Source organism: Apis cerana, linkage group LG15 (genome assembly GCF_029169275.1).
Source record: "Apis cerana isolate GH-2021 linkage group LG15, AcerK_1.0, whole genome shotgun sequence".
In the NCBI taxonomy this organism is placed as follows: Eukaryota; Metazoa; Arthropoda; class Insecta; order Hymenoptera; family Apidae; genus Apis; species Apis cerana.
The window spans coordinates 8,243,402-8,268,908 of record NC_083866.1 but is presented as its reverse complement, the minus strand read 5'-3'; the positions used below and the strand labels follow the sequence as shown (position 1 = coordinate 8,268,908).

General features: G+C 32.4%; 4 protein-coding genes across 11 annotated transcripts in view; 3 read left to right on the top strand and 1 right to left on the bottom strand.

Moving 5' to 3' along the window:
• Nucleotides 1–174: 174 nt before the first annotated feature.
• Nucleotides 175–3,499, top strand: LOC107997409 (3-hydroxyisobutyryl-CoA hydrolase, mitochondrial). Of its 2 annotated transcripts, none has more exons than XM_028666485.2 (8): nt 175–863; nt 927–1,014; nt 1,423–1,472; nt 1,549–1,790; nt 1,885–2,126; nt 2,207–2,426; nt 2,586–2,773; nt 2,872–3,499. In XM_028666485.2, exons 1-8 carry the CDS (start codon nt 861–863, stop codon nt 3,003–3,005), a joined length of 1,167 nt encoding a protein of 388 aa, XP_028522286.1. In that variant the 5' UTR covers nt 175–860; the 3' UTR covers nt 3,006–3,499. The 2 variants fall into 2 exon arrangements, with proteins under 2 accessions (XP_028522286.1, XP_016911479.1); XM_017055990.3 differs by having other exon boundaries at nt 359–863; nt 1,399–1,472.
• Nucleotides 3,040–24,085, bottom strand: LOC107997404 (GTP-binding protein SAR1). Of its 5 annotated transcripts, none has more exons than XM_017055979.3 (6): nt 5,684–5,824; nt 5,189–5,286; nt 4,839–4,958; nt 4,487–4,552; nt 4,169–4,404; nt 3,040–4,105 (listed from the first exon to the last, which is right to left on the bottom strand). In XM_017055979.3, exons 2-6 carry the CDS (start codon nt 5,229–5,231, stop codon nt 3,989–3,991), a joined length of 582 nt encoding a protein of 193 aa, XP_016911468.1. In that variant the 5' UTR covers nt 5,232–5,286; nt 5,684–5,824; the 3' UTR covers nt 3,040–3,988. The 5 variants fall into 5 exon arrangements, with proteins under 5 accessions (XP_016911468.1, XP_016911466.1, XP_016911465.1 ...); XM_017055977.3 differs by having other exon boundaries at nt 5,564–5,706; XM_017055976.3 differs by having other exon boundaries at nt 5,554–5,697.
• Nucleotides 5,713–8,162, top strand: LOC107997403 (large ribosomal subunit protein uL1). Of its 3 annotated transcripts, none has more exons than XM_017055974.3 (8): nt 5,713–5,851; nt 6,466–6,664; nt 6,735–6,939; nt 7,044–7,226; nt 7,364–7,478; nt 7,562–7,680; nt 7,771–7,868; nt 7,993–8,162. In XM_017055974.3, the coding sequence occupies exons 2-8, from the start codon at nt 6,537–6,539 to the stop codon at nt 8,120–8,122; spliced, it is 978 nt and encodes a 325-aa protein (XP_016911463.2). In that variant the 5' UTR covers nt 5,713–5,851; nt 6,466–6,536; the 3' UTR covers nt 8,123–8,162. The 3 variants fall into 3 exon arrangements, with proteins under 3 accessions (XP_016911463.2, XP_016911461.2, XP_016911462.2); XM_017055972.3 differs by lacking the exon at nt 5,713–5,851 and adding an exon at nt 6,034–6,173; XM_017055973.3 differs by lacking the exon at nt 5,713–5,851 and adding an exon at nt 6,107–6,246.
• Nucleotides 8,545–25,507, top strand: part of LOC107997401 (cadherin-99C) — a 98,612-nt gene continuing 81,649 nt past the window's right edge. Inside the window, exon 1 of the mRNA XM_017055963.3 lies at nt 8,545–9,081. Within this exon, the coding sequence (XP_016911452.1) occupies nt 9,079–9,081 (3 nt within the window). The 5' untranslated portion in view covers nt 8,545–9,078. The remainder of the gene's footprint in view (nt 9,082–25,507) is intronic.

Sequence of the window (25,507 nt, the reverse complement as noted above, 5' to 3'; positions counted from 1 at the left end):
TAGAGTTAATAAGGTTAAGCTTTTACGATGATTGTAGTAGATATGTTGGTACTATGATTTAACGGATCAAATGTATTATTATATATATTACATGGAAACATGATCTTAGTTTGCCTATATATTAATGTTTTATATATATAATTAATGTTTGTTTTGTTTTTATAAATAATGATAATATTAAAATTTTAATATTAAAATTATAAATAATAATAATATTAAAATTATAAATAATGATAATATTAAAATTATAAATAATGATAATAAAAAATTTTGTTACTTAATTTGCTTACAATAAAAATCTTTTTATTATAATTAAAATTATATAATAATTAATTATAAAATATTTAAAAGTATTTTTTTTCCCTTATTTTCTTAATTTTAACCTTAATATTTGTTACGTCATAAATAATATTCATTATATTATTATAACATAATAATAATATAACATAACTATATTTTTATTATAATGTAATATTTACAATTAATTCATTATTTAGTTATAATTAATATAATATTTAATTATATTTTCAATGTAATATTTTATTTTTATATTTAAATATTGACAGTTAAATTATATTTTACATACCATTAATGTATTTACATTTATAACAAATTCCGTCAATGAAATTTCGATTGATTATGATCACGATTTCGTATGATTACGTAATTATTTCATCAATACAATTATCATTTTATATTACATACATATTAAAAAAATAAGAATATCAACATACAATTTGATAACCTATATTAATATACCAAATTTGTTTGTGTGTTTGTCGTGTGATTTTTATATTTATATTAATATTTCTTATTTTATACTTAATATAATTGTATAAAATAAATATTCAAGAATCAAAATGGTAATTATTTTTTATATAAAATTTTGTAATAAAATCACAATTAATATTCTTTTTTTTTATTAGATAAAAAATAGTGCATTAAAATTAAATTGTGTGGGTGGTAATTCAATTAATACTCTAAGGTATTTATCAACACAAACTTCAGGTGGAGGTAAGGATACAGGTTTAAAATTTGCTAATCAAAATCCAAAACCTATTATATTACCTGAAACGGAACCATCAGAACCGTATCCAACTGCTCCTTATCCTCAAAGAACTCCTATAATAGAAATACCAGGTTCTTGGAAAATTTTAAAATTTTTAATTTTTAATGTTAATAAAATTATAAATGTGTTTAATAAATAATTTTAAAGATAGATTATGAATTAAGTATTAGTAATAAATATACTGATATATAAATTAATTAAAATGAATTATTAAAAAAATAATTTAGGCCCTATAGTAGAACCTGCACTTCCTCAACCATTACCTCAACCGCAACCTCAACCTCAACCTCAACCTCAACCAGATTCTCTACCACCTCTTGAAATTCCAGTACCTCATAAAAGTGCAATTGCAGGCAAGGAAACACAACAAACAAATATAGAAAATGATGTATTATTTAAAGAAGTACGTATATCTATAATTATAAAATTAATAATATAAATTATATATATTATAATAAATATATATTTTTTTAAATAAGGTTGGAAATAAAGGTATTATCATATTGAATCGTCCAAAAGCATTAAATGCTTTAAATTTATCAATGGTTGAAAAAATATATCCAGTACTTAAAAAATGGGAATCATCTAAAAAATTAGTGATAATTGAAGGTGCAGGAGATAAAGCATTTTGTGCAGGTGGTGATATAAAATCTGTTGCTATTGAAATAAAAAATAATGATAATAAAGTCTTTGCTGAAACATTTTTGAAAAAAGAATATACGTAAGTTTCAAAACTTTAAAGTATATTTTAGAATTATATAAATTTAAGAATTATTCAATTAATTTATTAAATTTTTCATATATTAAATATATAGCTTAAATCACCTCATTGGTACATATAAAATACCATATATAGCAACAATAAATGGAATAACTATGGGAGGTGGTGTTGGAATATCTGTTCATGGTAAATATCGAATTGCTACAGAAAAAACATTATTTGCAATGCCAGAAACAGCAATTGGATTAATTCCTGATGTTGGTGGAAGTTATTTTTTACCTAGATTAAAAGGTAAATTAGGACTTTATCTTGGATTGACTGGAGATCGATTACAAGGTATGAAAAATTATTAAATTCATTAATATACATTTTAAATGCTTTATATTATAAATCATAATTTTCATATATTATATTAGGTATTGATGTATTACTTGCTGGTATTGCAACACATTTTGTTCCTTCCGAAAAACTACCAAATTTAAAAGAAGATTTATTGATGACTGACAAATCTGATATTAAAGAAATCTTAAATAAATATCAATCTAAAACATTAAATCAAGAATTTTGTTTAGCACCATATATGAGTAAAATAGATAAATATTTTTCTGCATCATGTATAGAAGAAATTATAGAGAGGTAAACTATAATAATTATAATTATGATATATAACTTTATTTTAATAATTACGTAAATTAGGTATATACATATATTCGTTTAATATAATTTAATTAATTAGACATGTATATATAATTTATTATATTTTAAAATATTTACTTATTGCAAATTTTGGTGAAGATTAAAAGAGGATAATTCAGAATGGGCCAAAAAGACATTGCAAATGTTATTAAAAGCATCTCCTACTGCTCTAAAGTTTACAATGTGTGCTATTCAAAAAGGAAGCACGTTGAATTTGGCAGATTGTTTAAAGATGGAGTTTAGATTAATGTGTAGTTTTTTTAATAAAACTAGTGATTTTTGCGAAGGTACTTACAAATTTATGTTATTATATATTTATTATCTCTGAAAAATAATTTTATTAATAATTAACTATTATTATTATTAATTATTATTAATTTCATAGGTGTCAGAGCTGTTTTAATCGATAAAGATAAAAAACCAAAGTGGAAGAAAAACTTAATAGAAGTAACAGATAATTATGTAAATCAACAATTTAATCTTTTAACAAATGAATTACACAGTATTAAATTAGATTAGAATGTCAGGGAAATAGCATAAAAAGTACAAATTGTATGAAATAGAAAATAACATGCTTTATTTGAAAAATAATGAACAAAATATTAATAAGTATTTACAATTACTATGTTAATACATTAAAAAAAAATATTATTTTTAAGTTTTTTATTTTTTGTTATTCTATTTTTAAATCAAGTTTACACAAACAACTATATAATATAATACGGACGATTTATGATATTTTACAAGACATTTATTAATATTTTAAAAACTTACTACCAAAATGTAACTACAAATATATTGATAGTTTTATAATAAAATGTATTCGTTTTTATCTTTTTACAAGTTATACTTGTATTTTATTTAAAGAATAAAAATTTAAAAAAAAAAGAAAATGAAAATATATTAAGCAAATAATATGTATGAAATTCATTGATATTTTTACTTTTAATTTAAAAAATACCAAATAAAATGTATTTATTATTCTTTTAATAAAAGATATCAAAATACATTTACCAAAATTTGTTTTAATTTTCCTAAATATCCATAAAATATTTTTAACGTAATTAGAATATTTACGTTATAAAAAATAATTTTAAAAACACTCAAAATTCTTAAATAGTTTATTACTTTATTTATCAAAACGTGTATTATTTTTATTATATCAAGTACTTCCATAATATGATTTGCAAATGACAGAAATTCACAGAACTCTTTCTTATATGGAATTAAAACAATTTATATAGATTGTAGGCTCCATGTATTAAAATGAAAGAAATTAGTTCTATCACGTTTGTCAAATTGTATTTTTCGGATGTTTTTGTTTTACTTATTTGCACTGTTCTGAATCTGTTATTGCAGTTTATATATTAATACTCCTTTCCTACTGCACAATTCACATAAAGGATAACAATACACTTCAGTACTAACATCCAATATGAATCAGAGGAAAGGGAAATGTAATAAACTGCCACAAATCTGAGTATTTAAATTATTGTATGCATTCAGTCAATATACTGAGCAAGCCAACGGAAACCTTCACCATATCCTTGTCTTTTCAACACTGAACACATAAATAATTCCAATGGACGACCAGGTATTTCACTGCGAGAAATCTTTCCCTAAAATTTATGTAATTTACGTAATTATACATTTTACATAAATTTAATAATTTATATACATACTTTTCCTGTTGTTTGACCATAAAGATTGAAATAATTTCTAAGTTCATCTTCTGATGCTGCACCTGGTTTATCAATTTTATTACCTAGCACTAAAACTGGACATGAACTAAGTTGTTCATCAGTTAAAAGTGCATCAAATTCAGCTTTTGATTCTGGTAATCGTGATCTATCACTTGCATCAACAAGGAATACTATTGCATCTACAGCAGGAAAATAATCTTTCCAAACTCTTCGAGCTGTAATGTATCTTATATTTTAGTAAAGTAACATTATAAAATATAAATATAGACAACATTTTAACAAATCAATTAATTATACCTTGGGGATGTCCTCCAAGATCAAATGTTGTGAACCTCATATTTCCAATGGAAAGTTCTTCTGAAGCTGAAGAAAAATATATGCATTATATAATTATATATAATTATAATATATAATAAAATTATATATTACATGAAATAAAATACATTAAATGTAAATATAATTAATCTAAAAAAATTATATTTAAAGAAAAAAAATATGATTTAAATATATAATATAAAACTAGAAAATAATTCATTGTAACAAAATATTAAATTATAGAACAATAAATAAAGTTAAAACAAAATTTAAAAAAAATTATTATACATATCTCTAAATATATATAATAATTATTATTTTAAATATTAATTACTTGGATGCAATGTAGGCACATGTTGAGCTAGTCGATCATCTTTGAGCATATGAAGTAATGTAGTTTTGCCTGCATTATCTAAACCAAGAAATAAGAGTTTACCACTCTTTTTCCAAAGACCTAAAAATTAAAAACAAAAATCAAACTGAAAACAATATTAAAAATTTAAAATAATTTTACAAAATTTATACATATTCATTTACATATAAAATATAAATATATTTTTTATATATTCAAAAAAAGAATACAACAAAATCATTTATATTCATAAAATTTACATGCACTTTAAACACATGTTTTATATAACATATATTATAACACATGTAAAACATAATAAAAGTTATGCATACCAAGATAATTTAAAACTCCTGCAAACCAATCCCAAATGAACATATTTGTAGATATAAATGAATGTCAGGTCCACTGTGTACTAACTAATTGAATGACTCTGCAACAATGATAAGTTGACAAGATTATCATCTTTAAGTAATTATACATAATAGAAATCACTTTTAAATTTATTATAGTCTTTATATAATTTTTTTTAAATAATAAGAAAAAATATTATAACAAAATACAAATATCGATAATGTACAAATAGTTATTTACAAGAAAAAGTAAAACATTAAATCAATAACCTTTATTACATCGAAGTCAAGAATGGTATTTAGAATATAATCGGTGGACGATTACAATTGAAATGCGATAGACTTACCAGATCTCACCTAATAACAGTTTTATGTTTCGTTCACCACCACCAAAATGCAAAATTGCAAGCGGGTCAGAAAAGCGTTCGCATGGTATAATTACACTAAATCTGTTTCTTTACCACTAATTTAACGTACCCTACACAAAAAATATACGAAGCTGCAAAAGATGGAGAAGAAGTGCTTTTCTTCTTATAAAAAGCACAACTTTAGCAAGCCTATTTGGCTGGCAGTTGGCACTGATGACGTCTACTTCCGTCTGCCATATTGTCTAAATAGTGCTGTTTCATAAATGCAGATTTTGAGGTCAATTACATTTATTTTTATTTCATTCCTAAAATTATAATAATATATATATATGTATATATATTAATATAAATTATACTTTTTCTTTTTTTAAATTGATTTATTTTATTTTGTATCATAACAGTTACAAAAATATTTTGATATTGATGAAGAAATAAATAAAATTTTATATAATACATGTTTAAATGATATAAATGATAGTTATAAAAAATATAATAAATATACACAGACTGCATTGTCTGTGAAATTATTTACATTAAGATTTTATTTATTTATTACCGAATATTTAAGAGTATAATGTCCCTAGTATACGTTACATTTGGTAATTAATTTTCTTAACCTCTTTAAATTTTGTTTTATACAATATTATATATTAAATAATCCAATGTTGACAGGTAATTTATTTTTAATTTATTTTTTTTTACTTAATAATTATTTTTTTTTTAAATGTTAAATGTTATTATATTTAATAAATATAATATATTTCTTTTTTATTTCTATTCATAATAATATATATAGATCATAAAATTTTATTCATAATTTGAAATGAATTTTTTAAAAACAAATATAGTAATAATTTTTATTTTTTTATAAATTTAATTTTACATTTATAGGTTGGTTGACAAATAGTTTTCGTACTACACATAATCTCAATATTAGATATAATGTATGTTCTTACTTATTTATGCAAACTCGAGATTATGCAGCTAGAAAAGGGACAAGAGAAAAGAGATTATTGGCCAAAAAGAAACAAGCTAAAAAAGTAGTAGTAGAACAAGTAGGATATGTTTCACGTAAACAATATAAAAAACGGTGAGTAATTTCTAATCTCAATTTTTTTAATAGAATATATTTATTGAATATTTTGTTAATTTTATGATAGGACAAAAGTAGAAATTTGTCCACTTAATAATATAGATGATAGTTGGAAGTGGAAAGCAGTTGATAATGTCTGGGTAATAAAATATCATCAACGACCAATTTATTCTTTACAAGAAGCTATAGAATGCCATCGTGAAACGCATCATCCAACTATGTATAATAAACCTAATGCAATTGTTAATGCATATATAGAATTAGATATGAGGGTAATAAAATAAAAAGAAATAATATTATAATTAATATTACAGTTAAATTAAAATTATATTATTTTAATAAAATTATTTTATAATATTTAAAATATTTATAATAGCGTGAAAAGAAGAATAGATTTGTTGAAAAGTTTACAAGAATAGTTGATACACCACATACATTTGAATGTAGTAGTAATAAAAGGACAGTATTAGCTTTTAGTCAGAATTTAGAAGATCAAAAAGAGGCTAAAAGTGCTGGAGCTGACTATTCTGGTGGTACTGAATTAATAAAAAAAATTCAAGTGAGTAGAAGTATAATATAATAAAAGCAATAAATTGATATATATATGTGTATAACATTTTATAAAATCATAATATTATATATATAGATGTTGAATTATAATAAAATTTAATAGAATTATGAATTTAATTATTGCAGAATGGATCATTTCAATTCAAAGACTATGACTTTATTGTAGCTCATGCAAATATTTTATCCGATTTATTATTAGTTAGAGGATTATTGAAAAAGAAATTTCCAAACGTAAGAATAGGTAAATAAATAAGTTTATTTATTACGAAATATAAATATTTATTTATAATATTAAATTGAATATAAATAATTTAAATATTTTAGGTACTTTGGGTACCGATATGAAGAAGCTTGTTACAAAATTCAAAAATGGAATTGGATATACTGCAATACCTCATAAAACTTTCAAAGAATATGGTGAAATTAACGTGACTTTTGGCTTGGTAAATTTATAATTTATAATAAAAAATTTATAATGAATAATTTATAATGAAAAAACACTTTATATCATATTTTAAATGTGAATTTTTTAGCTTGATATGAATATGAAATATTTGGAAGAAAATTTTCGTGCACTAATAAATGATATTGAAGTAATGAGACCACAACATGATGCATCATTCATTGTAAGGTAAATTCATTTAAATTAATAATTAATATATGAAGTTATTTTAAAACAATATTATAGTAATAGTATTATATAAATATAAATATAAATAATTAAAAACAAATATATAAATATATAAATTTTGTAGAATTCAAATTAGAAGTGAACTTTCCGATGAATCTTTTGCAATTAATTATCAAGATTATATTGCAACAAAAACTGATAAAGAAACAAAGAAGGAAGAAATAGATGAAACAGCAATTATTGATACGCAATAATTATTTAATGTATATAAATAAAATTATATTTAAAAATGAATTCCAATTAAGTATTCAATATTTATTGTTTACCTATCCTATAAATTCAATATTTATTATTATTATTATTATTATTAATTAAATAGTATAACTATATAATTGTTTTGAAAAAAAGTGTAAATAATGTATAAAATATTTTACATCTATTTTATTTTTTATTTACAAAATTTTACTGTGTTAAGATAAAAAATTAATTTAAAAATGTATTATTTGAAAATTAAAAAAAATATAATAATAATTTATTAATTATAAGAGTTCAGATTCCAAGAGGAATCGTACGAAAATGAAAGAACAAGACGGAGCCAAGTAAAGCAAAGGCAAAGAGAATGGAGAATGGTGAGCGGCCGTGGTGGTGAGTACAGTGGAGGGGCGATGGCTCACCTACCTGCCGGTTGAGAGCTCAGTCGGTGTCCGCCAGGTTGAAAATCCGTGACTTCTCTTCGTTTTATACGTAACTTTTCACAGTTTTGTTAAAACGGCGCGAAAATGTTGAAAACGAAAATATAAAATATAGGGAGACCTATACCGTTGACAATTACTTTTTATTAGTGTTCGTTAAAAAATTCATCGATCAAATTAGTGATAGGTATCACGTTTCTTTAAATTTCCAGAAAAACGTTCGAATAAGTTTTTTCTGTGCGAACTTCATAGCAGTGCATGAGAGTGCGCGCACTAATACAAGCGCGATCCCACGCGTATCGCAAAGAACGTGTGTGTGTTTACATATGGTGATCTGTGTTGACTGTGTAACTATCATCAACCGAATATTGTGATTTTGAATTGCAGCAAATTTTGGAGCAACTAATTAATATTATCGGCTACTTTGTAGACATGCTTAGGTTAAACAGCAGTAGACAATAACATTAGATGACACACCGGCACGCTTAATACACGGATGAACATACACTAGCGCAGTCATGGTAAGTGAAAATGCCTGAGTAAATTAAATCTTGACGACAAATCTTGCACGATAGAAATATTTACTATAACTAGCCAATATTTTACATATTTTTTTATATCGAAGTTTAATGCCTAATTAAATATTTTATAATTTTTTTCTTCGAAATTATTTTGCTCGATTATAAGGAAAGGGAAGCAGCATCTGTTAATATATATTTAAATTTAAAAAAAAATAAATATTTATTATTTATTTTTCTAATTTAATTATAATAATCGTATGTAGTAAACAAATTTTTAAGATTTTTACAATTCAATAATTTTTCGTATTTTCTTAATTTCTTAGCAATTTGTGATAATTATGAATTATTCATTATAACCTATTAAAATCATTATTGTCGAAGTGGTAACTATCAATAGGATTTTACGTACGAGGAATGAAATTCATGAGATTTTAATGTTAATGAAAAGTTGAAAAAGATCCAACAGGTTCATCGAATAATATTGAAATTGATCGTTATATTGTTTTTAAAAGAGAATAAACTAACGATATGTATTTATCAAAGTATTTTTCAACGCGTTCAAGATTTGATTTAATGATTATAGTAAATATAACCAATTTTTGCCATGCATCGTTTAATTATAATTATATAAAAGTATTGTACATTTCATCAACTATGAATCGAATTCAGAACAGACAAAATATTTATTTGTATATGGAATCGAAAAATGTACGTGCGTCGAATCATACATCATACAACATTTCAGCTTAACTTTAGCGAATATTTCTAAGAGATAAGTAAATATAATATCTACATATATATTTTCCATAAGATATAAAGATTAATTTTGTATTATTCTAAATTTTAAAATCACACTCTGCTCTTCTTTTAGATAAAAATTTATGTCATTATTTTTATAATGTATTTTACAATAATGTTTTTGGTTTATGATTAATACCATGTTGCATTTCTTGTTGCAATAATCTTTATTTTAATCTTGGAAACTCGCCATTGAATACAGACTAAAGTGTTAATATAATGTATATACAGTTATAACTATAAATTATAAAATTATATAAAATTAGCTATTTCTTTTGTCAGTTTATTCGCTAATTTATTTGTAACTGAACGTTTCTTTAACACTTTTTAATCATATTATTATCATTCAGCCTCCTTCTGATTTTTCTTTTTAATTACTAAAAGTTAGATTATTAAAAAATTCATCGACATCGATGTTATATTTGATCAATTTTTATCAATATTACGAAGTTATTCATCACTATACACGTGCCCTGACGACTTGTTCGGTTAGTCATGCGTGCAGATCGGTGCAAAACCTAGCTCTAGAAGCAAATGCAAATGATACCTTTAGGGCTGCGTATCTTTTCCTTGCCGACGTTTCCTTTTCCTGTCTCCACCACCAACGCGGTTATACTCTAATTGCATCGTAATAATAATTATGTAACACGAGAGAATTCTTCGCAATCCCTACTAGACGATCTTTCGCATCGAATAAAAAAATTAATATTATTATCACGTATTACGATTACAACTGTAAACTCTCTTTCTTCCGTTGATCGTGACGTTCATCTTTAATCATCATTCCTTTGTGCCATAGGCGTCATCATGGAAAATTGCACAGCCTAGTTTGATCGAAACTGGAGTGGAAGAGCCCTTTTATTCCTTTTCTTTTTAATTCACCTTTGACCCACTCTTCCTTTTTCTCCCTTCCTTTTTTTTTTCACTCTTCAAAGATTAAGAGATATCTCGAGTTTCAAGACCCATTCAATTCTCAAAGTGAATCTCTTATCTTTTTGCATCTGCATCGAAAGATATTTAAGTGGAAACTTTAATATTTATCTTATGGAAGATATTAATCTTACATAATATCTGTCATTGTATCGAAAATTCTGGAAAAATTTATTTACCATACTTTATATATATATATATACATGCATATTTAATGTTTTAAAGAGATTGGAATATTAATTTTGGCAAACTTGGAATACTTTTTTACAACTAGTAGGGGAAGCAAGCAGATAACACGCGAAAAACTACTCTCTTCCGCGGTACGTATAATTAGAAAGTACAGAGCAAGAATATCGCGAGTCATTTTACCCGATTGTATCTCAATCGATGTTTTTGTAATTTATCTTGTTGCACCGTGGTTACCTGCTTTCCCGCGTATACACGACTATTCACCATTCCTCACGTTGCCGGAAGTAACAACGAGCAAGAGGATAATAATCCCGATCTAACTTTCTGTCAATGCGATCTTCATCTCGACAACCCGTATCTATCCACGATTGTGATTCCTCTCTGCAATTTACTTTTCTTACCGTTATCTGGCACAGTTACAAAGCCAGAGAGATGTGTCACGTCTCGTCTTGTTTCGAAAGGAAATATTCTTTTCGCGAAAGAGAATTAACTCCCCAATTAAAATTGAAAAGTCGAGTCTTTTTCTGTCCCAAAAATATTTGACAAATCTTGCTCGTTCGTAATTAAGAGAAATCGGAAATTAGAAATTCAGATTTCTAATAAAGATAATGCGATTAACGTTTAAAGAGGATAGATAGGACTGAAACGAGGCAAAAACACGAAAGTGCAAGGGGTTAAGGCGTTGATCAACAGCGACAAGTTTTTCTCGAATCGATAACCCCTGATAGAAAACCTGCCTATCCACTTTGCTGTAGGTTTCAGAACTCCTCTCCTCGTTGCCAGAGGTCCATCTAAATGGACTCGCGTGTACGTACAATCGTACGCGCTTTTTCTCTCCTCGAATTATCGAACAGCCTCGAAATCGTGCGTCGTTGTGCGAGGCCAACTTTTATCGTTGTCCTCTTTCAGAGCGAGCGAGCGAGAGAGAGAGAGAATTCTTCCGTAAGCGTAAACTGGAAGTTGAAGCGGTAGGAAGAGGATGGACGGATAAAGGAGCACAGAAGCGAGGTTAGAGCAGGTACCGGGCCGGGAAAAATGACGGATACGAAATGGTTACTGTACTAGTCGACCGGTTCTTCTTGTTACTGGACTTCCTCCGCGCGACATATACTGGGTGACTGGTGGCTGGCTTCAAACTTTCATTGACGGCCCCCCTTCTCTTCGTATACCGGGTGATCCGACACAAGCTTCGTTGTTTTCAAATGTTTTCTCGCTCCTCTCCACGCCGGAGCGAGACGAATTTTTCTTTCTTTCTTTTTCTCTTCCAAAAAATCGAGCGTTAAAAAATGGACGTCGTGCGCGCGATGTAACGAAGAAGGAAGGAAGGAGGTTATGTTTCTCCTAGCGGAGAAAGCGAAAGCTACGCGCACCGGTTCCACCGGTGTTTTTTTTTTGTTTTGTTTTTTTTTTTTACGTTTCGTTACGAATTATTACGCAACAGCCCGTTATCGAGCGTGTAAATACGGTGATGTATATTATACGGTGAATGTAAATTCGGAAACCGAGCCGTTCCAATCGTCAAATGTCACGACGTCTCCCCGTACACCTGTCTCTCGTAATTAGGTAACGTGAAAGTTTTGCGCCGACATTCAGCGCTGTGACTCGAACACGATCGCCGCCTCTCGAGCAGAGAGGTTGGAAAATTGAATAATAACGCGATATATGCGGTATATAAAGAGACGCGTTAAAAAAACAGAAGCGTTAAAAGAGATTATTTCTTCGCGTGTTGATTGCTGTCATAAATCATAGAGAGAGAGAGAGAGAGAGGGAGAGAGAAATAAAAATAAACGAAAATTAGAATTTTTTTCATCCGTGCGATCTTTTGTGGTTAAACGAATCTGTTTGAGATAACTGAATTGATTCAACGGTTTATTTTATTAGAAAAAGGAAGAAGAAAAGAAACGACGTGATTTTCTTGGGAGAAAAGTTTTCGATTGAATTATTTAATTTAACAATTAAATCTTTGTATAATATAAAGTAGGAAAGAGTATTAAAAATGTGATAAATTACGTGACTCGAAATTGATAAATAATTTCAGTTACAGAAACGGTTTACACTAAGAGGAAGATAAAGATCCATAAAGGCTGGCGAAATTCTTGTTAACGGTAGAGCATATATATATATACACGTGTGTGACTTTAACAAAAGAGCGAAAATTCTCATAGAGATTAAATTAACTCGGTAGGTACATGGCTTTTTTCCCACGGATTGTTTTCGCGTGTTGGCGAAAACGTGCGACAGCAATCGCTAAACCTTAGATGCACCACCAAGATAAACACCCTTCTTCCTGCTTCTTAACCAACTAGGCATCAACAGTTGTATCTGGGATCAGGATGCAAACGCAGATATAAACGCTACTTATGTAAATTTTCTCGTCCCTTCCACGATTCCTTTCCTTGCTTTCTTGAAAATGAATCGTTATACGCACACCTGTGACAAAGAGCCAAACTCTCTGCCAAATTGATCTAAATCTCCAGATTATTTGCCAAGTTAAACTTTTCAAAATTTATTTTGCCCTCGTTTCGTCGGTTGACGATTTCACACGTCGATGGTCTCTCATCTCTTGCATAATATTTCCCAGCATGCGTATCATTATTATTATTACGAAAAAACGAGTCTTGCCACTTGATTTTTTCTTTTTTATATTTCAGAGAAATGTAATTACCAACCGAGTTCCCTCGAGAAAGGGAATTCTATACGTAACATGCGAGCAAATCGACGTTATCGATCGAATTTAATTCACTCGAAACTTTGCGCACCTAACTTCACAGCGTTCACCTGTTGCGATTTAACTGGCAAGATTTAGAATCGCGAGTCACCTTCTCATCAGCGTTAATTAACAGCGGAGAGACAATGAGGCGAGATATCGTCGAAAAAGATACGCGTTAAATTGGACGTAAAAATTGAACATTGTGCACCCACAGGAGATATACAATCCGTCTTTGTTGTTGAATTAATTTCTCTTTGCTCCAATTTAACGGAAACCGTATAATTACGTAATTTGCCTCTTTTCAATTTTAATTATTCGAATTAAGGGAACGTTCTCGATATTCGTAATTCTTATTCTCTATACTTAGCGTATCAAGATAAAAATTTCTCCACAAAATCAAATAACTCAACATATACATATATATATATAGACAATATATCAGTTTGCAAGAAAATTATTTTTTCGAAAAACTGACCGATATTAACTTTTACACTCGACGAGATTTGCGATCAGAGAGGGGAATCGAAAGGTTGGAAGATCGACATCACGTAACATCACCGACATTCGTCTTCGGTGGCAGCAGGGCAATTAACGGGGGTCCTAATCTGTTCGGAACCTGTTGCCCTCGCCACCTGCGTTAAGGGCGAGCAGGTGGGCGCAGAGGTCAAAAACGTAACGTGGAGACTCGCACACGTGGCCGAGCAAACTAGTCGTAAATCGAGGTGAACTCGAGAGGTGGCTTCGCCGTGGGCGCCGATATAACGGTGACGGCCGGCTCGCTCGTGGCCTCCTTTCGGATACCGCGTCCCTTTCCTTCCTCTCTCTCTCTCTCTCTCGATACCTCCTCTTCCTTGGATTCGTGTATAACTGTACATTCGTTCGTGTATAACCCGCTTCCTTCCACGCGTCGAAACGCGTGCACGCGGTTTCGCACTCGTCCGCCAAAAATTTACGAGAAGATTCTTTCTTTCTTCGAAATACCGTTTGGAGTTTCTCGCGAAGGAAATTTCGTCGATTGTTCTTTCTAAGCGGATCCGATGTATATATAATAAATTCTGGCAGAGAGATGATATTTGAAAGCCGATACACGATCCCTTTCCCGCGGGAAATTACCACGATTCCTTAAACTCGATCCCTTTCCATTGTCGATCCTTTCGAGATTCGACCGCGCGAAACATTTTCTATTTGTTTGCAAGAAGAAAAGGAAACTTTTCTTTTTTTCGCAACTGGAAAATCGTTACACTAATCCTCTCCGATATCTCTGATATTTCAGAGCGATACACAAGATTGGCAAAGGAGAGAAAAAGTTCTTTTGTCACTCGCGCTTTTCGCTTTCTCTCAATTCCTCCTTTCGAACTCCTCTCGATATTCTCTCACTTTTTCCCCGCGATAGAACGGAGATACGTTAGAATTGTATTTGCGGATGATAATAACGGGCAAACGTGGCTCGCGTGGCATGATATATGCAGTCGGGGAGGATTTCTGTTTATCTGCGCTCAATTAATCAGAACGAATCCCCGTCCAACGGTTTGATTTACCGGACTCGCGGTATCTGAACACTGCTCGAAGAGAGTAGAGGCGTTCCGCTTCGCTATGCGAGTCGGTACATCGTCGAGATACGTGTTATTCGATTAATTTTTTTTCTTTTTCTTTCTCCCCGGTAATTAAATTGACCTAGCGTCGATTATAAATTACCAGGAATACAATCGATTCTGAATCCTCGATGGAAACGATAGAAGAGGTAAATATAAAAAAAAAAAAGAAGACAGGCGTCTTCTGTTTTCTAATTATTATTCGTTCGACGATTTCTAAATTTGTTCAAATTAGAGGAGGTTATGCGTGAAAAACGCGCGAACGTTGCATACCAAACACAACGAACCGGGGATGCATTCTTCCTTATGTTTTCATTGTTGATGAAACGTGACGACGTTCGAAAAATTCGGCTTCGACTTTGAAATTAATGCCAGCCTTTTCACTTTGGAGGAAAGAAATTTTTTTTCTTCAACGCGCAAAGGAAAAGTCGTGACGTGGAATACATTAATGCAAAACTGCGCGTGGTGGAAGGGGAAGAGAGAGGAGAGACTCTATTCTTCTTCTGTTTCGTTTTTTTCGCGCGTTTCTTCTTTTTCTTCTTTTTCCCAGTTCCATTTAAACGTACAGAGGAAAACGCGTTGTAAATACGTTCCAACGGTTTCGCTCTTATGCTCGCGATTATAGTGCCACGCACGACCGGTATGCTCGTCAATCATCGTCGTCGTAAATTTACAATCGAGAAAGGGATCATACTCTTCCTTCTGTCGCGTACGCATCCTGAATTTGTCCTCTGCTTGTTCCATCAACTTCATCGAATTTAATTAACCCGTTTCGAATTCGAAATAAACGATTTTCTTCCCCTCTGTCCTTCATCTTCGAGCGAACAGAAGGGGAAAAATTCGTTTAATTAAAGGAGACGAAGAATCAAAGTTTGAATGAAGAGCAAGCAGCGGTGTCTGATCTGTTCTGCGAGCCGATCACAGAGAAAACAGGCATGGCGAATCGAAAAATATACACGGGGAGGAACCCGTTCCTGTTCACGCGGAATGTTTTCCAGATCGAGTCACCAATTTATTTCTCTTTTTTAAAGGAGCGCCACTTTTAAAAGCGTGGCTGCTGCACGGTTACTGACCGTGCCCACTGAGCCACGGGTCGTAGAGCAGGTAGCCAGGTGCACCGCGACAGGACCAAGGATAAGGGGGAGAAGGGAGATATAGGTAGATCCACAGACTGGGCGTGGAGAAAGAGAGGAGGCCGAGGGCAAAGATGCGTGAAGTAGCAGGCAAATGGTAGCCGAGTCGAAATTCCTTTGCGAAAAACTCCGACACCAAGTGCTCGATCAATCACCTTTTTCGAGGCGTCTCGTTCGCTCTTCTCTCAACAATTTTTATTAAAAATGACGCAAAGATATATATATTGGGTTATTCGAAAAGTAATTTCGTTTTTTTGTAACAATGAAACAAACAAGTCGTTTCACGAGATCGCGAACAGTGGAATCCGACAAATTCGATCTCGTAGCAATTTCTCCAGTCGTGTTATTCATTTGGTTCAATCGGTACATGTTGAAATTATCGGAACGAAATTTTGAAAACCAGTTTTGACACCGGTGTACCGTTAATACACCTTCTCCATACACTTCGCGTAACTTTTTTCTTGTCTGAACAATATTCTCACCTTTTCGGTAATAAAAAAGTAAAATATATCGAAAATGATCTTGCAACTTTACACGTCACACGCGAGAAACACAACCGACACGGAATTGAACGAATTTTTCTTATAGAAATAAACCATGAAATGCCAACTCTGAAAATATATAGTAACTACATGGTTTGGAATGAAGTTGGCTGAATAAAACGTTCGACTAGCGACACTAGTGTGAAAAAATGAAATTACTTTCCGAATAACCTAATAATTTTTTCACATCTCGAACACATCTCTTAATAATCTCCTTTGACAAATGTCAATTAATTTTATAATTTGTATCCTAATTGATTTCCGCGTAAGAGAATTGCACAATTATGGATAACAACTTCCGCGTGGACTTGTATTTCCTCGTACGTTGGGATTATTCGAAAAAAAGGAAGAAAATGGAGAGCCTCCTTGTCACTGCGTTTCCTTCGAGATGATGTCCCTGACTCTTGTCACCTCCATTTTCTGCAGCAGGTAATAGTACTTCGAACCATTCACTGTCTCGTCACCGTGCGTTTCCATTTAACGTTGAAAAAATCAACGCCGTATAAGTTCCAATGGCAGACGCGGCTTGGCCGATTAATCGATCAATCTTCGTCCCCTGTTTATTTGTCATACGATTCGTTCGAATTCACTGTACGGCGTGTTATCAATTTCGATTGATTTTCCCCTTGCAAGAGAAAAATTGACGTAAAGATCGATTTGAATTGTGCGAATGACAGTTCGATTCGTTTCCCCTTTCGATCCACATTGCACCACATATGCCCATTATCCTTTCAACGGGAATTCTTTTTCTCAACATTCGACGGCATTATTTGTCTTTTCGAGAGTCGATCTACCGCACACGGTTAATTACAGATCGCTCCTATTTTGTACAAAACTGTTTCAAGCTATTGAATCTAACTCTCCAGAGAACGGTAAAAGATCGATAAATTGTTACATTTTTCCAAAAAAGAAAAACGTTTTTAAACTCGTTTCACTCGACGAATTATTCGTTGCGTAAGATTTATAGTAAGAAATATTTCGTTCAACTTGTCAGATCTTTCCCTACAAAGTTCTCAAAGCTTAACAAGTGAAACATCCTTTGCATTCGTTTAATTAGAACGACGCCTGTAATTAACTACACCCATTTTCCAAGATACGAGTACAATATAGCCGCTTTATATACGATTAAAAAACTGAATAATCGGCGCTGGTTTTTAACGGTCGCGTGTGCAGACGTGTGCCGAGTTTATCTTAACGATAGGTGTCGAGGCTCGACGGATATACTGGCGGGCACGAGCCGGCAGGGAAAAATATCTTTCTTCCGCGCCATCTTCGTTCGTCGACCGAATCGCTCGAAGGATGCGATCACCTTTCGGCGTATCCGTAAGTGGTACTCCGTGAAGCGAAGTTGGAAGTTTTATTGCCGATGATGTCAATAGAGGAGGGAGAGGTGAACGCGAATTCCTTGGCTGCGACTCGTGATAAATGTCAAGTAGCCGGGTATTGCCGTGCATCGGATACTTTACAGATTTCTGACTCATTCTGGGATCTCGATACGGGTCGAAATGCGTGCAGGATCGAGCAAAAGTTTAACGGCTCGATCGTGCATACAGCATACGGAATCGTGTCACGCGAGAGTGTTGGGTCTATTTTCTCGATCCTGATAGATATCGATTAGAATAATAGAAAATTTGTTATTGTTCTTCCTCGATAATTACAAAAAAAAATCGAGAGTAAAAAGTGAAGAAGTGAATGATCGCTATTACTCGTCTAACGAACGCACGAGACTGGTTTTGTTTCACCGTGTGATTTCGTTATATAATATTCAAAGATAGACTTGAGCGGTCTCGCGTTTCGGAAAATTTCTGCGCTCTCAAAGAATACGAATTCCTTTCTCTTTCCTCGGTTTCGCTCGTTAAGCTCATTTTTCCATTACGTGGAACCCGTGTTCGATGTTCCGCGTATAATTTTGCATTAATATCGACCTAATTCAGCGTTAAAGAAAAAGAAGATAAAAATTGGAATTGTTGAAACGGTGATTATTATCCATCGACCCAGTGAATCGATCTGTCTAAATCTTGAATTTCACTCTCGATCCAGATTCTTCTTAATGCGACCGCCGTACGTGATTTCGCCATTCCTCTCGTCCCACGGCACTCTTTAATTGAAATTGCACTCTGAGGAGAAGAATGCGTGCCCCTAAATGCAAAATTAAATCGTACGGGGCCTTTTATCCGTATACCATCTGCGACATACCGATCCAATCCGGAGGAGCGTATAATTCTCCTTCGAGAACGCTTCTTTGTACATCTTATTGAATTCTCGTTGCATTCTTACGAAATGCTGATTTTATAGGTCGATTGTTAATAAAGTTACGTTGTTATTAATTTAATTAAGAATCTTGAGTTTTAATGACTTATATGATAATCGCGAGGATGTTCATCGTGTCTCGACATATTTTTACAACGACTCGATAAAATTGTACTTGGGAAATTGTGGGATAATTAAGAATTGTGGGATAAGACCGTCGAGAGCGAATTAATTTTAATCTTCCGACTCGTTAATTGTTAAATATGGTGATGAAACGCCAAGTGCAATCTCAAGTTTTTTCGAAATTCATCTTGGATCCGTGTATTCGAATCTTTTCGAACTATTTCGTCACAAAATCCTTTAAAAAGTTATTACTCGATATTACATTACCATATTATAATCACTATTGCGCAATGTAAAAATATTGATTTTAATTAAATACGTTCGTGGAAAATATTACATTGTTGCGTATAATGAAAATTATTTTGCTCGCGCGTCTACACTTTTAGCAGCGCCTCGTTCCATCCCGCGGCGAAAGGGATCCGACAAATCCGATATTCTCCTTCGAATATTTGCGCGTTCAAATACAGAAGAAGCATTGTTCGCACTTCCAAATAAATTTACACGATGCCCGCAGGTTGCAGAAACCACGAGGGATAGCGCGTAACAGGACCATCGAAGATCGATCGTGTTCGCGAAACTGTAACCGTTCGGCGTCGTGTCTCAATCGATAAACCTATTGATTTGCAGGAAACTGCGTCTCGTGGAAATTGCTGGTGCGTCGGCACAGTCGTGTACAGTGTTTAATTGCACGCCTCTCCTACTTGTATTTCGCGTGGAATGATCAATCTGTTAAATTAATCTGCGCGGGGAAAGTTTATTTAATAAGCGTTTCATTAAAGCCTGGGTAGTGCTGATTAGACGTAACATCGAATTGGCGGGAAACCCGGAACGGAACGAGCTTTCGATCGATTAATGGTTCTTCTAACATTTTTTAAATCACGCGAAACATTTATTGAAAGATGAAAGGAAAATGTTAAGAAAATATTTGAAATTTGAGTCGAGTTGTGTTGAGAATGAAATTTATTTCTCGAAGCTTTTATTTTTTCAAATCGATTTTTTAGCCAATATTCCTTTTTTTCATAATTTTGCAAAAGTAACTAACTAGCGTTTACTTCGATAAAATGTTTCGCAAAGATGTGATTCGTCAAGTAGATTTCTCCGTGTTTACGATCCACGTGTTTTAATTGCTTCGATACACGGAGAGGATCCGATTTGTAATCACAACTCAACGAATCTCACCCGTGTGATTTATGTAACTCATCATCCAACGGATGATCAAAAACTCGTCTCTCCGCCTGTGAGGAAACGTACTTACGAATTAATTGGCTCTCCTCACTTTCAGCCATTCGATTCGGTTATATACGAGAATATATTTTCACGTTCGCGCACGATTCTCGGCACAGTAATTGCGTCATAACGACGCGGACAAAACGAGACAGGAATTAGAGAGAAACAAATTCGATCTATAAAAAAGACGAGTTTAAAATCACTTTCAATTTGTAAGAATTGATTAATTTTCATCCATCTGATCGTGGTCGTTCAAATGGTACCAATCCTCGAATCTCGAACAGGATCAGCTCAAATATCGGCTCGAGAACGAAAAGAGATTGATTTACGACGATTATTTCCGGGACGAGTAAATTGTAAATTTGACAATGACTGTTTCAGACGCGAGGCGATCTTGGCGACCTCTTCCTGTTCTCGATTCGTGTAGGTGTCGCGCACCGATTACGCGGGACAGTCGTTGCGCATGCGTGCACCGCAACAACAGCGCTATTACAGTTTTCTCGCGCACGGACAATGCCATTATTTCTGCGATCGAGGGATGTATATTGTATATATATATATACACGTAGAGGAAAGGTGGATGGACGGCAAACGAGATTACACGATAGGCACGAGGATATCGTTGTTCATGGGTTGAGAACAATGAGCATGACTTATTCTTCCGATGAACGAAGATGCGAGTCGCTTGTCTCTTCGATGAAAATGTTTCTTCAAGCTTTCCTTTCTTCCCTTTTGCCTTAATGACGCGCGCGATTCTTTGCAAACGCTTATTGCGAAGCGGATTGTCGTGTACGGCGATTGGACCCGTCGTGGACAGGTGCATATACGAGGATCTTCATATTTTAATACCGGAATATCTATATACTTTATGTGTAAGACAGTTATGTCGTTAGATTCCTATTTAAATCACGATATTAATTTTACGAGAAACATTTTCCTGTTTTCAATAATCGTAAAAAAGAAAAAAATATTCGAATCATTTTGATCTGGTGTTAAATCTAATAATTTTAAAAAATATTTTGATGCGAAAAAATTATTCTTCTCGTTATAACTTAATTGAAAAAATTCTTCGAAAGATGAATATCGATTCGATCCATACTTCCAACGAGCTTTCGCTTTCCGATCTAAACCTCGTTTCCCATAAACTTGCCATTTTGCCTCATAGCCGATCCAATTCTTGCAAGATCTCTTTTGAAAAAAAGTATTCTTGCGTACACGTAATTTCGTTCGAGTCCAGGTGAAATACGCGAAGTTGAGTATAAGTAAATCTCGAAGCGAAAGTAAATAGCAGACAGTAGAAATAGGCGCGGCTGATATATAACCGCATAAACGTAGAAGAGATTTCTTGGATTTATCGTAAGTGACAACTGTGTCGCCACCGCTCGACGAACAAGGAAGCTGCTGGAATTCTCGTCTTCCACCTGTGACGTCGCTTACGTACCAATTACGGTATTATTGGTAATTTTTATTTCGTCAAGTGTTTTGCATTTTAAATAGGAGGGTTGAGACAGGAAGATAAATCATTTCGTCGGAGAATGTTCAGAGTGTAAGTGTATCGTATGGCGATGTGCATCGATGATAAAGTGAAGACGACAACGAAGAGGTTATGTTGCGAACGATAATAAGGATTTTGTGATTTCTCTTCGTGGAAGAGATTTATGTACAAAGTTAACTAAATTTTTATACTGGATTTAGATCGAATTTTGTTTCTTAGATAAAGTTTAAAATGAAAACTCTCTTCCATTGCATACGTGATATTCTAACTTTTCTAATTCGACGAATTTTTATTCTTCAAAAGAATGAAATTAAATCGCGAAACTTCTTCGAAAGATATACAAACAGAATAAAAAGCAACTTTTCGAAAACGATAATCATGAAAAGAATAGCATTTCGCTAGGAAATATTTTCTCTTCCTTCCAATCACTTCTTATTTCCAATAAAATTAAAAACTTTTAAATTGCACAGTGTTGCAGCGAGAAATAAAAGAGAAGGAATCGCGATAGTGTAGCTTCTCGAAAGTGATAATTTTGAAAAATCGTTGCTCGATCACGCGTTGCAACGACGCCCGTCGTAAACGCGAGAAAATGCTTTTTAAGTATCCCGATCATACCGTTAATATCCTCGTTTGTAGTTTATTTAATCGCGAGCGTATTTCTCTCACGAAAAATCGAATAAATTGCGAATCGTGTTCGAGGCGGAATGTAGAGTCACGTGTAAGCGAACGTTGTGCATTAAAATAGAGCACGTCTCGGGCCTCATCATTTCGACGCCGGAATGTTTTATGATACCGGAAGTTAAGCGAACGGAAAATTGAATCTTTATAAAGCCGCAGCTCGACAGCGCTGACTCCCCTCCTCGTCTCGCCTCCCCTGTTATTTCGCTTGCACTGTTACACCCCACTTTACGAAGGCGTGCGTTTAAGGAGGATCTTAATCATCCTCGAGCAATCTTCGTTGTAACGCGCTGCACCCGTTCCGTTCCACGGTGTAATAATAATCTCGAGAGAATCATTTTTTTTTTCCATCGGCGATTCGATCGAGAATACTTCCAATATTTTTTGCCACATATGTACGAACATACGATTCGCGTAATTGTCCCTTCCGTTTCTATCTGCAACTTTTAAGATTCAAAATGGAGGAAATATCATTCGTAACCTTCGAATTATATTTTACAGCGATTATAGCGGATAGAACTTGACTTGTTTAAATTACACTTTCAAAGGATATATATGTATATGAAAGTTAAACGATAATTAAGAAAAATATAAGGTCGTAATTTACGTTTGATTTACTTTCCCTTCGCGATTCTATAGCATTTACATTTTCTTTCTACTGTGTCTTACTGGAAACTGCGGTTGTTGTTGTTCTTGTCGAGCGCGATTAACCATCTCCCTTTTCCAGTATAATCGGATGTTAATATCGGAAATTAACATATCTTTCAATTGCAAAGTATCGTGGACACTGTTCGAAATAGAATTTCACCATCGAGATGGTGACTCCCGATCTCGGTGGTTGCGCAATTCCTACTCGGCGAGAGTCGATCATGGTGAAAAAAAAGAAGAAGAAAAAGCAGAAGAAGGAAGAGGAAAAGAGAAAGAGAGAGAGAGAGAAAAAAGGAGCCGGGCGGTTCGTGACTTCTCGTAAAGGGATAAGACGCGATGGTGGAAAATAAAAATGGAAATTTCGTTGGAATTTCGCGTAAAAAGAAGGCCCCGAGCACGGCGAAAAAGGTAGAACCGCATCGCGTCTTACGTTCATGCGCGACAACGAGTATACGAATGAAACTTGTGAAAAGGCGAAACTTTAAAATGTATACGCAAGAGTTTATGCAACGATAGGGATAAAATATTATAATGGCCGACACCTGGGGTATTGGATTAACCCTAATCGAATCGAAATGGATTTGCAATCCGCATTGAAACACGCGTAAACTTACCTTTATTTACGGACGGGGATTTTTATACCGCCGGTTTTTCACTCGATCAAACATGCACGCACTAAAATAGTTAACTGACTAAAATAGCACAGACCGATTATTCGAATTGTCTGCACGTTTTCTTAGCAAGTAGTGGGGAATATTTTCTGGCAGCGTTATTATCCCGTTTTACTCTAGCTTTGATCTAGTTACTAATTTGAAATTGAAGAAGAATTTCAATTAATCGTTCTTTTAATCGATCTTTTTAATCCTCTTGAAAACTATTCACATGCGATGTATTGTTCATTGTATTGGTAGAAAAAAACGTATCAATATGATATAAAAAATTTTTTATTTCTCATAATAAACTAATTACGATTTGTAACGATAGTTTAATTTATAAATGTAATTTTGTATTTGTATTAATTAAAATAATAATTGTACGTATACGAATAAGCTAGACATATTATAGACAGTTCCGAAAATATTTTAGTTTCTAATCTTAGGTGATCTGTGTAGAATGTGGTCAGGATTGTCAACAAAGCGTCTAAGGTGGGGATAGGTCCTAGCGAATGACTTCTCCTCTGTTGCCGTTCTGCGAGACTTCTTTCCAATAGCGAACAATAAACACACACTTGCATTTATCTTTTCATTTTTATACATCGTTTCATTTCTTACGTATATTTCATTGCGCAATAATTTATAAATATAAAAATGAAGGAGAACGCTAGAAAAGATTAAAATAATCGCATTTAAAAAATTTTGTCAACTTTCTTGTAGTTGGATGGACGACACTCGACTAGTTTATGTGTACCGTTGTCGCATCGAGTGACTGAAATTTAGCTGCGTACGCTTTTAGCACGATTACATCCGCTTTATCCGCACATTTTGCAGAGTGCAACGTTGTCTGGCAACGTTGTGAGAACAGAATTAGGTACAGGTGGTTCGAGAGATAATTCGTTAAATTACAAGCATACGTCGGTATTCTCGATAACCAATGGGTTTAAATTTAAATCTCCGACTCTTGAGAGTTTGTAGAGTGGTTTCTCGAAGGTATTCCTTCCTCATTCCAAATATATCATAGATAAATCGTGCAAAGAAAATATTCATTTTATTTATTTTTAAAGATAAGAAATAATTTAGTTTCAGAATCTTTTTAACTTATAATAATAATCGCATAGTTACATGAAATTCTAATTTGTCATAATAATCAGACACACGAAGTTATTTATCATCGAACATTCGAATATTGTTTATCGCTGACTTGCGAAAAAAAATAGAACTGACTTTACGAAACATTAACTGGATTGAAAACTGCTTATTAAAAATTGCTCGGTTATCAAAAACTGCTGTATTCTTGGAATTTTGATATCTTTTTGAGGTCACTCGCCGTAACTCGTTATTACTTAATTACTTTTTAAGTAAACTAAACTTTTTGAAGATTCAATAATGCAAAGTTTATTTTATTCGGATCAAATGAAATGCTTTACGAATGGATCAGGTGAACGCATAAATTCC

What these genes read in the sequence shown, in the direction of transcription:
- LOC107997403 (XM_017055972.3), top strand. Translation starts at nt 6,149, where the DNA reads ATGTCCCTAGTATACGTTACATTTG. An exon ending in CCTAGTATACGTTACATTTG is followed by an intron (nt 6,174 to 6,465) that starts GTAATTAATTTT and finishes TTACATTTATAG; the next exon opens with GTTGGTTGACAAATAGTTTT. An exon ending in GATGCATCATTCATTGTAAG is followed by an intron (nt 7,869 to 7,992) that starts GTAAATTCATTT and finishes TAAATTTTGTAG; the next exon opens with AATTCAAATTAGAAGTGAAC.
- LOC107997404 (XM_062086042.1), bottom strand. Translation starts at nt 5,231, where the DNA reads ATGTTCATTTGGGATTGGTTTGCAGGAGTTTTAAATTATCTTG. An exon ending in AGGAGTTTTAAATTATCTTG is followed by an intron (nt 4,959 to 5,188) that starts GTATGCATAACT and finishes TTTAATTTTTAG; the next exon opens with GTCTTTGGAAAAAGAGTGGT. An exon ending in ATGGTCAAACAACAGGAAAA is followed by an intron (nt 4,106 to 4,168) that starts GTATGTATATAA and finishes CATAAATTTTAG; the next exon opens with GGAAAGATTTCTCGCAGTGA.
- LOC107997409 (XM_017055990.3), top strand. An exon ending in ATGATGTATTATTTAAAGAA is followed by an intron (nt 1,473 to 1,548) that starts GTACGTATATCT and finishes TTTTTAAATAAG; the next exon opens with GTTGGAAATAAAGGTATTAT. An exon ending in ATAGAAGAAATTATAGAGAG is followed by an intron (nt 2,427 to 2,585) that starts GTAAACTATAAT and finishes ATTTTGGTGAAG; the next exon opens with ATTAAAAGAGGATAATTCAG.